At 36.8% G+C, this 14,387-nt stretch overlaps 1 protein-coding gene across 1 annotated transcript in view; it reads left to right on the top strand.

The window, feature by feature from the left end:
- The window catches only part of IQCM (IQ motif containing M), a 307,184-nt gene extending 302,695 nt beyond the window's left edge, over nt 1-4,489 (top strand). The window contains exons 14-15 of the mRNA XM_043900747.1: nt 798-959; nt 4,440-4,489. Of these exons, the coding sequence (XP_043756682.1) occupies nt 798-959; nt 4,440-4,489 (212 nt within the window). The remainder of the gene's footprint in view (nt 1-797; nt 960-4,439) is intronic.
- Nucleotides 4,490-14,387: the final 9,898 nt, after the last annotated feature.

The following is a 14,387-nucleotide window of genomic DNA, read 5'->3' as shown; positions in this document are numbered from 1 at the left end:
CATGTCCATCATGTCGGTGATGCCATCCAACCATCTCATCCTCTGTTGTCTCCTTCTCCTCCCATCTTCAATCTTTCCCAGCATCAGAGTCTTTTCAAATGAGTCAGTTCTTTGCTTCGGGTGGCCAAAGTATGGCCAAAGCATCTACTCAGATAATCCAAATCCTAATTGCGTCAGTTGCAGACTCTAAGATTTAGGCAAGTTATCTAATTTCTTTGGGCCTCAAATTCCTCATGTAAAATGATGGTAATAACAGTATCGACCTTACAGGTGTGCTGTGAAAATTAAATGTGTTAATATTCAAAAGCACTTGGGGCTGTTTCTTGCATATAGTAAGTGCTATATAAATATTTGTATAGGTGATGTTACATTTTATTAAAGACCATAGCCTAAGAATAATGATTCAGTAGTTCTAGTTTATGGAACTCTATATTTACTCAATATTTTTGTTAGATTATTGTTTAATGGCAATTAAAAATATGATTATGTCATAGTATGTATAATATGAATGCTGTTGATTATCTTACTTTTTTTCACAGCTATTAACAGCACTGCCTTAGAATGATAGTGTTTGAGGATTCTACTTGTAAGCCTTTACTCCTTAACTTTTGCTAGGAATTATCTGAAAGACCAGATTTTTGGTGAAGTATTTTTGGCTAATGAGAACTATGTTGCATAACCATTAGCATTCAAATGTGTCAATAGTTTCTAATTTTCATCCCTTAAAAGAAAGGGATATGAAATTTTATAAAAGGTCTAAAATTAAAAAAGAATGTTGTTTTTTATTCTTTTTACAGAAGACCGTGAAAAATACTCTAATATCATCAAGAAGCACAATGCAATTGAAATGTTATTTACACTCTACCCTCCTCAAGGTGCCCATGTGTCTACTAATTTGAGGCTTAGGTCAACTTGGCTGAGACCCATAGTAAATGGGGAAGAAGGATATAAGTATATAGGTAAGATTCTGAACCTTATTATTTCTTTTTATAAATAAGGAAAAAACTTGTACTTTATATAACTCTTATTCATCACTTAGATGATATGGGATGATACATTGGCCTCATAGAATATTCCCGTTTGTTTTTAAGTGTTATACTTGCAGTTTAAAAAGCGGCTGTTTTATACTTTGGTGACTCCATTAGAATAGTGGAAATACTGTGTTAACTCATTCACCGGATGAAGGATATATATATATTTTTTAATGTGATCCTACAAGGAAAACTGCTATACACATTCATGTACAGGGCTGTGTATAGACATATGTTTGCATTTTTCTTGTCTAAACTTATTTCCAAAGTGCTTATGCCATTTCATATTTCCTATCAGTTGAAATATGAGAGTGGCTTTTGTTCCATAGCTGTATCACTACTCACTGTAATCAGTTATTTTAATTTTAGCCATTCTAAGTGATATGAATTGGTATTCCATTGTGGTTTTAATTTGCATTTCTCTAATAGACAATGATTCAATGTCATGGCCAAGGGGCTTGCATAACTCAATGAAACTATGAGCCATGCCATGCAGGGCCACCTAAGAGGGACAGGTCATAGTGGAGAGTTCTGACCAAACATGGTCCATTGGTGGAGGGAATGGCAAATCACTCCAGTATTCTTGCCACCAGAATCCCGTGAACAGTATGATAAGGCAAAAAGATATGATACTAATCATTTAGGAAGATGAGCTCCCCAGGTTGGAGCCCAATATACTACTGAGGAAGAGCAGAGGGCAATTACTAATAGCTCCAGAAACAATGAAATAGCTGGGCCAAAGTGGAAACAGAACTCATTTGTGGATGTGTCTGGTGGTGAAAGTAAAGTCTGATGCTGTAAAGAACAATATTGCATAGGAACCTGGAACATTAATTGGTCCATGAATCAAGGTAAATTGGCCATGGTCAAGCAGGAGATGGCAAGACTGAGCATTGACATCTTAGGAAGCAGTGAACTAAAATGGAGGGGAATGGGTTTAAAACTCAGTATTCAAAAAACTAAGATCATGGCATCTAGTCCCATCACTTCATGGCAAATAGATAGGCAAAAAGTAGAAGCAGTGACAGATTTTATTTTTTTGGGCTCCAAAATCACTGCAAACAGTGACTGCAGCCGTGAAATTAAAAGACACTTGCTCCTTGGAAGGAAAGCTATGACAAACCTAGAGAGTGTGTTAAAAAGCAAAGACATCACTTTGCCATCAAAGGCCCAAATAGTGAAAGCTATGGTTTTTCCAATAGTCATTTATGGATGTGAGGGTTTGACTATAAAGAAGGCTGAGCACCAAAGAGTTGATGCCTTCCAATTGTGGTGCTGAAGAAAACTCTTGAGATTCCCTTGGACAACAAGATCAAATCAGTCAATCATAAAGGAAATCAACCCTGAATATTCACTGGAAGGACTGATGCCAAAGCTCCAATACTTTGGCCACTTGATGTGAAGAGCTGACTCATTGGAAAAGACCCCGATGCTGGAAAAGATTAAAGGCAGGAGAAGGGGGCGACAGAGGACGAGACGGTTGGATGGCATCACTGACTCAATGGACATGATTTTGAGCAAACTCTGGGAGATGATGAGGGACAGGGAAGCCTGGTGTGCTGCAGTCCATGGGTCACAAAGAGACACGACTGAGCAACTGAACAACAACAAGGAGTAGACAATGATATACAGCATATTTTCATGTATTTGTCATCTTTCTATCTTCCCTGGTGAAGTGCTTGTTAAAACTTTTTGCCATATTTACAATTTTTGCTATTGTTCTTAATTGTTGAGAGACATTTCAATATTCTGAATATAAACTCTTTAACATACATAAGCTTTGTAATATTTTCTCCCAGTCTATGGCTTGTTTTTTCTTTCTCTTTCTTTTTCTTCTGAACAGCAGAGGATTTTAATTTTGATAGTGTCAAGTTTATCACAATTATGACTGATGCTTTTACTGTCATATCCAAGAAATATTAGTTAGACCTTTGGTCAAAAGATTTTCTTCTAGAAATTTTATAGTTTTAAATTTTATATTTCAATGTATGATTTTTTGAATTATATTTTATACATGACTCAAGGTAGCTAACATATTGACATTCAAATGTGCTAGCACTGCCTGTTGAAAAGACTATCCTTCTGTGAATTAACTTTGTATTTTGGGAAACCAAAAAACCAAAGAAAATATATGGATGCAAATAATCACATTAAAAGGTAACCAGAATCAATAATCAATAAGGAAATACATATAAAAACCAAAATGTCATACTACCACTCATCTATTAGAATGCCTAAAATAAAATTTAAAAATCTGATAATTCCAAATCTGGCCAGAATGTGAAATAGCTGGCACATTCATATGTTGCTAGTGGAAATGCTAAATTGTATAACCAGTTTCTAAAGATTTTGATACTTTCTTACAAATTAATATGCTCTAACCATAAAACCTAGGCTCAGACGGTAAAGTGTCTGTCTACAATGCGGGAGTCCTGGGTTCGATCCCTGGGTCGGGAAGATCTTCTGGAGAAGGAAATGGCAGTCCACTCCAGTATTCTTGCCTGGAAAATCCCGTGGACAGAGGAGCCTGGTGGGCTACAGTCCACGGGGTTGCAAAGGGTCGGACATGACTGAGTGACCCCACCACCACCACCACCAACCATACAACCTAGCTGTCCTACACAAAGGTACTTATGCAAGAGGAATCAAAGTATTTGTTCACATGAAAACCTATAATGAATATATGTAGCTGATTAATCATAATTGCCAAGAGCTGGAACAACACAAATGTTCTTCAGCTAGTGAATGAATAATCAAAATTTGTTAACATGTATATACAATGAAGTACTATCAAGCAATAAAAAAGAATGAGCTATTGATACAATAACATGGATGAATTTTAAATGCATCATGTTAAGTGAAAGAAGCCAGACTCAAAGGCTATACGTGTGCCTGTGTGCTAAGTCGCTTCAGTTGTGTCTGACTTTTTGTGACACTATAGACCATAGCTTGCCAGAATTCTTTAGGCAAGAATACTAGAGTGGGTTACCATGTCCTCCTCCTAGGAACCTTGCCAACCCAGGGATCCAGCCCATGTCTCTTAGGTCTCCTGCATTGGCAGGCAGGTTCTTTACCTCTAGCATCACCTGGGAAGCCCATTGATGGTGTATAATACATTTAACAAGCAACATGACTGAATCTCAAATGAGTTATGCTGAAAAAAGCCAGACAAACAAGAGTACAAGAGTATGATTCTGTTTATATAAAAGTCTAGAAAGTTGCAAATAAACTAGGCCCATGACAGAATCAGATCTGTGGTTACCTAGAATAGGTGTGGGAAATGAAGTGAGACCTGATGGATTACAACAGATAATAGAAATGCTTATTAACTTAATTGTGGTTATGGGTGATGGTCCCATGGATGTAAACATATGTCAAAATTTATCATATTATACACTGTATGTGTAGTTTTTCATTTACACATCAATGAAGCTATAAAAATAAAGTTGAAAACATAAATGTAAAGAACCAAAATAGTGAAATTGGTATTTTGGGAATTTTTTTGAAAGGTGGTTCTCATTAAGTTTTAAAACTAGTATGTTAGAGATATCTACAGAGAGTCACAAATTAAATGCGGTCTCATTTGGCTTGTGCGTATAAAGGTGTATTTAAGTGCTCAGTTCTAAAAGATAGCCTGGAGAAAGAAGAGGAAACAAAAGACAGAAAATTATGAAAAAGAAGGTTGAGGCTTTAGGTTCTGTGAGATGAACTAAGATCCTGATTGCAATTTATTTTCTCTTGGCAATTTCCCCCTTGAAAATTAGCTTATTATTCTAAAAAATTTGCATCACTGTTTAGAGCTAGTCTATCATTCTAAAAGATTTGTGTCCATTGTTTAGAGTCCATTTGTGAACATTTGGTCCAAATAAATCAAACAGAAAGGAGATATGCAAGTGGCCTTATAAGTTGAAGACTCCATCTTCTGAGGTTTTATGCTGTCTTTCCTCTTTTTAGTAAGTGGCCAGGGTGTTGTGTCTTTTTAAATTACAGTTTTTATTAAATTGATTGACAATAGAGTTTGCAGCATTTGCCTTGAAAAAGATTAGTCTATTACAGAAGTGCCTTCTAAAACTCAGTAACTCCTTGACTATAAACATTTTAAGGAAGATAACTCTGGGAATTTATTACACTTTTCAATATTAATGCTCCACAATGTAGCACTCCTGTTTGTCGTTTTCACTCTGCAGATTTAGAGATGTATCATCAGCAAGAACTGAGGAATAGTTAACAGAGTTACTGAATCTCTATAAATGGCATGGGCTGCTAACAAATTATGTAATATTAAGATCACACATACTCTAAAAATATTTGGTATTTCCGTATTTTACATCCCAGAATTCCTAGCACAGGAGCTTGAATATAACTGGAATGCTGCATAAGTCATAATTTCAAATTGCTTAATATGCACAAATTATTTCTTCTGAATCATTATTTTGTAGTCTTACAAGATCAATGAAGTAAAAAAAAAGTCTAAATTTTTTTGGGGGGGCATATGTCTTGTCAAACTTGTTTTCAGAAAGCTTATTTTGGAAGGCTAGTCTTTTAACATGCTTTTGATTGTCTTTCCTTATGAGTTGTCTGTCCTTGAGCTCACCTGACCTTCTGGCCTGTCACAGATATACTGAACTTGTTCCTATCCTTCATTAAGTTTCTGTGACTTTGATGAATGTCCAACTTGGAAGCTGTAGGTTACATTAAAGAGCTTGTGGGATTCTAATGGGAATGCCTTGAAACGGGTAGGTTAGCCATTATCTTCCAAGGAAATAATTTAGGGAATACAAATGAATGATTAAGCTACTTTCTCAAGCCAATGGTCCATTCTTAACTGAAATCATATTATTATACTAATGTAAGATTTCTAATTAGTTCAGATTCCAAGTAATGAGCAAAGATGTCTACTTCTACTACTTTTTCACACATCATTTTGAGTCCTTCATGTTGTAAATTTTACTTACCTTTATAACATATGGTTATTTAAGTTTTATAAGTACTATCGGAACCTGACTTCTTGGCTGAATCACTATTGTTATCCTATTATGAGGACAAGGTATCTTTTTATGTCCTTCAGTTTATTCCACTGCCTTCAGGCAAGATCTAATGTACATTAACCAAATGAGAATCTTTCCTGTCTTTTAAAGACTGTGGCAATTATTCAGTTGTCCTTGACAGTCAAGTTTGGTTTTTGATGATCTTCTCTCAGAATTGTCTACATTGCAACATAAGACTTTCTTTTCTTACATCCATTATTGCAGTTGTAACTATTTCACTCTCCACAAAATAGATGCTATGCCTGGATGATTAAGACTTTTTCTTTGTTTTAAAAAATATTCCTTTTAAAATATTGTTCCTCAGAAGCTCTCCTTCTAATCCATAATGTCTTTTGGCACTTCTCTCTAAACATTTCCCACATTTTCTCATTTGTTTTAAGTGATGGAACTCAGACTAACATTTAATAATCCAATAAATCTGATTTATTGTGAATATAATCCTAGTTACTCTGTGTTCTGCTTGTATCTTTTCACTTTTTAGACTTTTAAAATACGTATCTCAGCATTTACTTGGATTTCTAACAATCATTTTAATCTCCTTTTCATGGCATATTTTCTTGTAACTATTAGACATATGTAACTTATTTTGCCTTCTTAAATTTTGTACCCTGTCTTGTCCTGATTTCACTTAACTTATTTAGAATATGGACATTTATTGCTCTTGTCTAAACTCAGTTGAGTGTTGAACCCATTCTCTGAGGTGTTCTCTAAGATTATTATATAATGGAAAACCCAAATAAAACCTAATTGAAAGGCACCCCATGTACTTTATATTACTTTTATATGTTCAAGTATAGGAAATAGTCTGTTGTTATTTGGATAATTTTGAATGTACTATGGCTAGTTCAATGTTGTGATATACCTATAGAATATCTTCTCTCTTGAGAAGAATCATGTAGTCACTTGAAATTTTTCAAGTCACCTGAACTTGAAAAATTGTTTGGCTATATCCCCATGAATCTCCCTTTACCAACTATAAACTTCCAGCAACCTCTACATTCATATTTAACATCTCTTTGATTTTCCACATTAAGGGCAAGGGATGTGAATATGACAATTGCTGCTAAGGAAAATGTCATTTTTATATGGTTCAGTTGGTTAAAATTTTCAACATTTAGTATACTCACAAGAATAATCCAACAGAAAGGTAAAAATGAGTGCTATATTGTATCTGGTTAAAGCTTTTGTCAAATTACTAAAAAGTCTTTAGAATGATGAATTAGATCTTCCTCATTTAATGGACTGGGTGTGTCCAATGTGAATTCAATTTTTTTCCATGAACTTCAGTGATAAAATTAGAGATGTGTTTCCCCTTCCCTCAACCCCAGTTTCCCCAAGCAGGTTGGAAGCATTGAGGAGGAAAACATTAAGATAAGTCATCAGATCCATACGTTAAAGAAAATGTGAGTTGCACATTTAAAACAACCTATCACTCACTACTTTGCTGTTTAGTTTGTAAAATAAAAATTGTAGGATCATGGTTTCATTATTTGACTTTTGCATCTATTTATCTAACAAGAATTAATTAGGTGTCTACGATATGCTTGGCAACAAAATTGAGAAACAATTAAGGATTAATCCCCACCCTAGAAGTATTCACATTCTAGCAGATCTAAAATGCTATCAGATTTTGGTTCAATCAGTCCCAGTGAGCACCCCTATTGGTCCATGAGTCAAATAGAATGCTATCAAATGAGGATCTTAAAAAAAAAAAAAATCTTGGAAGAACATCTATAAATGACAAAGGATGACAGTAATACTCAATATCTGAAATAAAAGCTCAACGCTGAGTTCATTGTCCATCTAAGAAAGGGAGAGTCATGCTGGTCAAACAGTCTCTGAGTAAATCAAACTTAGTATTATTAAAGTTTTTTGAGAAGAGTGGTATCCAGCCCCTAAGATGACCGCAATGATCTGTGTCTCTTGGTATTCATGCCCTTGTGGAAATATGCACATTATATCAGAGTTGGTATTTCTTACCAACAGGATACAGCAAAGTGATGGTATGTTACTTCTGAGGCTAGATCATCGTAGATTTTGTGGCTTCTCCCTTGCCCTTGTTTGAATAAGCTACCCAGGAAAGCTAGCGCCCATATCATGGAGACACTCTCCAGCCCTGTTGAGAGGTCTGTGTGCCAATGAAATGAGGCCATGTGCTGTAGCCAGTGAGGAACTGAGGTCTCTGTGCGTAGAGAAGCATTGAGGTGAAACCTTCAGCAGCATTATAACTTCTGCAAGGCTGATTGCAGCTCCAGTGATAGCTTGACTGTAACTTCATGAGAAACCCTGGCCTGACCCACCCAGAAAGTCCACTCCAGATTCCTGACTCACTGTGTGAGTCTGTTGCTTTAAGCTTCTAGTTTTGGGGAAATTTGTTACAGAGTATACAAGTCAATGATTAGTAGTTTTTAGCCATGGAAGTAAAATGACATAGAATTGAGTGTGGTTCCTCAGGAAAGACTGGGTTGCTGATTGACTGGCCTTCAGAGAACGTGTTACTAGGGTGAAACTTTTGTTCTTTGGCTAACTATCAAAAGTAGAACCTCTCACTGATTGGTTGGCTTTCAGAGGTGTGTTTACTGAGGTGAGTTTCCACTGGCTGATAAAACAGGTTTAATATTGGTTCTGGGGGTTACTTGTCAGCATGGCTGCATGCTTAGTCAGTCAGTCCTATATACTCTGTTGCAACCCTTTGACATGTAGCCCACCAGATTTCTCTGTCCATGGGATCTTTCAGCAAGAATACTGAAGTGGGTTGCCATTTCCTGCCGGGGTATCTTCCCTACCCAGGGATTGAACCCGCATCTCCTGTGTCTCCTGCATTGCAGGCAGATTCTTTACGTGCTGAGCCATCAGCATGGCTATAGAACTATAATTGCTTTGTTAAAGAGGTATAAAAAGTGCTAGTATTAACTTGTCACATAGCTGTAGAACTGTTGAAAGTAAAAGTGTTAGTTGCTCAATCATGTCCAACTCTTTGCAACCCCATGGGCTGTAGACCACCAGGCTCCTCTGTCCATAGAAATCTCCAGGCAAGAATACTGCAGTGGTTAGCCATTTTCTTCTCCATGGGAATCTTCCCAACCCAGGAACTGGTCCTGGGTCTCCTGCATTGCAGATTCTTTACCATCTGAGCCACCAGGGAAGCAATATTGTGGGGAAAAGTTATTCTCAACATTGGCACAGAAAGAAACAAAAGTACGTGGTAGTTGACTTACTGGAAGCAATTAAGCATGATTATGAACCTAGGATATATATTGTCACCGTGCTTATTTAACTTTTATGCAGTGTGAAATGCCAGGCTGGATGAAGCACAAGCTGGAATCAAGATTGCAGGGAGAAATATCAATAACCTAAGATATGCAGATGACACCACCCTTATGGTAGAAAGTGAAGAGGTACTAAAGAGCCTCTGGATAAAAGTGAAAGAGGAGAGTGAAAAAACTGGCTTAAAACTCAACATTTAAAAAACTAAGATCATGGCATCTGGTTGCATCACTTCATAGTAAATAGATGGGGAAACAATGGAAACAGAGACAGACTATTTTCTTGGTCTCCAAAATCACTGCAGATGGTGACTGCAGCCATGAAATTAAAAGATGCTTGCTCCTTGGAAGAAGTTCAGTTCAGTCGCTCAGTTATGTCTGACTCTTTGCAACCTCATGGAGTGCAGCATGCCAGGCTTCCCTGTCCCTTCCCTGTCCAACACCAATTCCCGGAGCTTGCTCAAACTCATGTCCATCAAATTGGTGATGCCATCCAACCATCTCATCCTCTGTTATCCCCTTCTTTCCTAGCATCAGGGTCTTTCCCAATGAGTCAGCTCTTCGCATCAGGTGGCCAAAGTATTGGAGCTTCAGCTTCAGCATCAGTCCCTCCAGTGAATATTCAGGACTGATTTCCTTTAGGTTTGACTGGTTTGATCTCCTTGCATTTCAATGGACTCTCCAGAGTCTTCTCCAGCACCATAGTTCAAAAGCATCATTTCTTTGGCACTCAGCTTTCTTTATGGTCCAACTCTCACTTCCATACATGACTACTGGAATAACCATAGCTTTGACTATTCAGACCTTTGTTGGTAAAGTAATGTTTGTTTTTGCTGACTGTATAGAGCTTCTCCGTCTTTGACTGCAAAGAACATACTTAATCTGATTTCGATATTGACCATTTGGTGATGTCCATGTGTAGAGTTGTCTCTTGTATTGTTGGAAGAGGGTGTTTGCTGTGACCAGTGCATCTTGGCAAAACTGCTAGCCTTTGCCCTGCTTCATTTTGTACTCCAAGGTCAAACTTATCTGTTACTCCAGAAATCTCTTGACTCCCTACTTTTGCATTCCAGTCCCATATGATGAAAAGGACATATTTTTTTGGTGTTAGTTGTAGAAGGTCTTGTAGGTCTTCATAGAACTGTTCAGCTTCTTTGGCATTAGTGGTTGGGACATAGACTTGGATTACTATGATTCTGAATGCTTTGCCTTGGAAATGAGCAGGGATCATTCTGTTGTTTTTTAGATTGTACCCAAGTAATGCATTTTGGACTCTTTTGTTGACTATGAGGGCCACTTCATTTCTTCTAAGGGATTCTTTCCCACACTAGTAGATATAATGATCATCTGAATTAAATTTGCTTATTCCTGTCCATTTTAGTTTGCTGATTCCTAATATGTCGATGTTCACTGTTGCCATTTTGTATTTGATCATTTCCTTGAAAGAAAATCTATGACAAATCTAGACAACATATTAAAGAGCAGAGACATTACTTTGCAAACAAAGATCCATATAGTCAAAGTTATGGTCTTTCCAGTAGTCATGTATGGATGTGAGAGTTGGACCATAAAGAAAGCTGTGTCGAAGAATTGATGCTTTTGAACTCTGTTGTTGGAGAAGACTCTTGAGAGTTCCTTGGACTGCAATAATATCAAACCAGCCAATCCTAAAGGAAATCAGTCCTGAATCTTCATTGGAGGGACTGATGCTGAAGCTGAAGCTCCAATACTTTGGCCACCTAATGCGAAGAGCTGACTCTTTATTAGAAAAGACCCTGATGTTGGGAAAGATAGAAGGCAGGAGGAGAAGTACAATATAATGATTTGATATTTTTATTATATATATATTGTGAAAATATTAATACAATAAATCTAGTTATGATGATAACAGTTACAAATTCTTTTTCTTGTGACAAGAAATTTCAAGATCTACCTTCTTAGTAAGTGTCAAATATATATTATAGTATTATTAACAATAATCAGCAAAGTCTACATTACATCCCTGTGATTTATTTATTTATTTTTCCATTTATTTTTATTAGTTGGAGGCTAATTACTTTACAATATTGTAGTGGTTTTTGCCATACATTGACATGAATCAGCCATGGATTTACATGTGTTCCCCATCCCGATCCCCCCTCCTGCCTTCCTCCCCATCCCATCCCTCTGGGTCTTCCCAGTGCACCAGCCCTGAGCACTTGTCTCATGCATCCAACCTGGGCTGGTGATCTGTTTCACTCTTGATAGTATACTTGTTTCAATGCTATTCTCTCAGAACATCCCACCCTCACCTTCCCCCACAGAGTCCAAAAGTCTGTTCTGTACATCTGTGTCTCTTTTTCTGTTTTGCATATAGGGTTACCGTTACCATCTTTTACATCCCTGTGATTTATTTTATAACTAGAAGTTTGTACCTTTGATTACCTTTTCCCATTTACTCACCTCCCTACCTCTGGCAAACACCAATCTATTCTCTTTATCTATGAATTCAGTGTTTTTTGTTTTTGTTTTATTCCATATATAAGTGTAATCCTACAATATTTGTCATTTTCTGTCTGATTTATGTAACTCTCTCTCAGTATTATGACCTCATGGTACAACCATATTGTTGCAAATGGCAAAATTTCCTTTGCTTTGTAGCTGAATAATATTGGCTCAGATGGTGAAGAATCCACCTGCAATGCAGGATACCTGGGTTCAATTCCTGGGTTGGAAAGATACCCTGAAGAAGGGAATGGTTACTCACTCCAGTATTCTTGTCTAGAGAATTCCATGGACAGAGGAGCCTGGTGAGCTACAGTCCATGGGGTCACAAAGAGTCAGACATGACTGAGCACACACACAATATTCTCTCGTATGAAATTTTTTATCCCTATATCTGTTGATGGGCATATAGGTATTTCCATGTCTTAGCTATTGCAAATAGTACTGCAGTGAATATGGGCATACCCATATTTTTGAGTTAATATTTTTTTTTCCTCAGATAAATACCAAGCTGTGGAATTTCTAGATACTGATTCTATTTTTAACTTTTTCAGGAACTGCATATCTGTTTCTCTGGTAGTGCTATTAGCTGTTGAGAGCATATTCCTTATTTCCACACTAAAATTCTTTATCACATAGTAAGCATTTATGCATAACTATTTGTTTTATAAATGTAAATGCAAAGAATGACTATAGCAGTTGAGTCATTTTTTTCATCTTTTACATATCAAAATACCTTTTGTATATTCTCTCTGGATTCATTCAGAGATTACTGTGATATGGATGACACTATTCTTTAATATTTAACATTTTTAATTTAATAAAATATAATTTAACTAGAATGGAGGCAGAAATCCAAGATAATAAGAGCCTATTCAGTCCCTCCACAAATCTTTATTGAGTACCTTGTGTTCAATACTCTGTGATAAATTTTGAGGACGTTTCAAAAGTAAATAGACTATCTTCCCTCTTGTGTGTTTATGATTTAGGCTGGGGAAATGATCCATATACATAAGTAACTACAGTAGAAGATATAAAGTGGTGAGTGGTGTAAAACAAGCACATGCTAAGTTCTCAGTTGCTCTGCTAAGCGGTCTGGAGAGGAGAGTGCAGAAGGGGCTTTTCACGGGAGATGAGCCGAGCTCCTCTGAGTGTCTGAAGTGCAGACACTCCTGACATCTTTTGAGAACTGTGAGGATGCCTCTAAAGTTATGACATGCTCACATTCACAATACACATAACCAGTCCTTCTAAAATAGCAATCATTAAAAACAGTACACTTATTGAAGTCAGAGAAAGACAGATATCATGTGATATTATTTATATGTGGAATCTAAAAAAAAAAAAAAGATACAAATGAACCTACTTAACCAGAATAGACTCACAGACATAGAAAACATGCTTATAGTTGCAGAAGGGGGGTAGGGGGTAAATTAGGAGGTAGGAGTTAACATATACACATTATTATATATAAAATAAATAAATAACAAAGACCTATGGTAGAGCACAGGGAACTATGTTCAGTATTTTGTAATAACCTATAATGGAAAAGAATCTGAAAAAGAGTATATATGTATATATAACTAAAAAATAAAACATCACCCTTGTTTACTAAGAAGTATGCACTACTTCATTATATAGTGATCAACTTCAGTGTACTATACAATGATATTTTTATGTATAACCTGAACATAAAGATTTTTAGAAATGCTTAAGTTATAAAACAGGAAAATATTACTAAGAGTTCAGTTACTTTAATATAGCAATTTTTATTACCTTGGCATATTTTTTATGGCAATTTATAAACCTACTTGTAACTAGAATGTTTTTGCCATCCCAGGTGGTGCTAGTGGTAAAGAATCCCCCTGCTGATGCAGAAGATGCCAGCGATGTAGTTTTGATCCCTGGGTTGGGAAGATCCCCTGGAGTAGGAAATGGCAACCCTCTCCAGTATTCTTGCCTGGAAAATTCCATGGACAGAGGAGCCTTGTGGGCTATAGTCTATGGAGTCTCAAAGAGTCAAACACGCTGAGCTCGCACCCACCACCACCACTTGTAAGGACAATGTTTAAGCCCTGGAAGTAACTATGTTTCATGTTGCCCAATTCCCTTTCCATTGTTATTGGGAGTCATCTAGGAGGTATTAAAAACGTATCATTTGAATTGAGGACCTGAGGGTGCAGAGGCTAAACAGCCTGCTCAAGGCCATGACCTTAACTGTTACTGTGACAATGCTGGTGATTCAAGTTCAGAGTCGCATCAGGCGCATCACCCCCCACCCCACCACCACACACACGTGCTTCCCAAACCGCCCTGGCTTTTTATGAAAAGTAATTTCTCTGGACAAAGTAACATCTTATAGAAAAACCCCAAGGAATGTTTTGGCCAACCCAGTAAGTACCATCGTACTTTGTACTAGTGCCTTTGTACTAGTCTTATCTTCTTCGTTTTCCTCAAGCTTTACAACTGGCTGCTACTTTTGTCCTTCCAATATCCTCTGAATCAAAAAATGAAAGGAATATACTCAGTCCCCCTTTTGTTCTATCTTGGGAGTGGAG

This window comes from Cervus elaphus, chromosome 5 (assembly GCF_910594005.1).
Source record: "Cervus elaphus chromosome 5, mCerEla1.1, whole genome shotgun sequence".
Lineage (NCBI taxonomy): Eukaryota > Metazoa > Chordata > Mammalia > Artiodactyla > Cervidae > Cervus > Cervus elaphus.
Note: the sequence above shows the minus strand (reverse complement) of the source record. Positions and strands in the feature narration are given on the sequence as shown.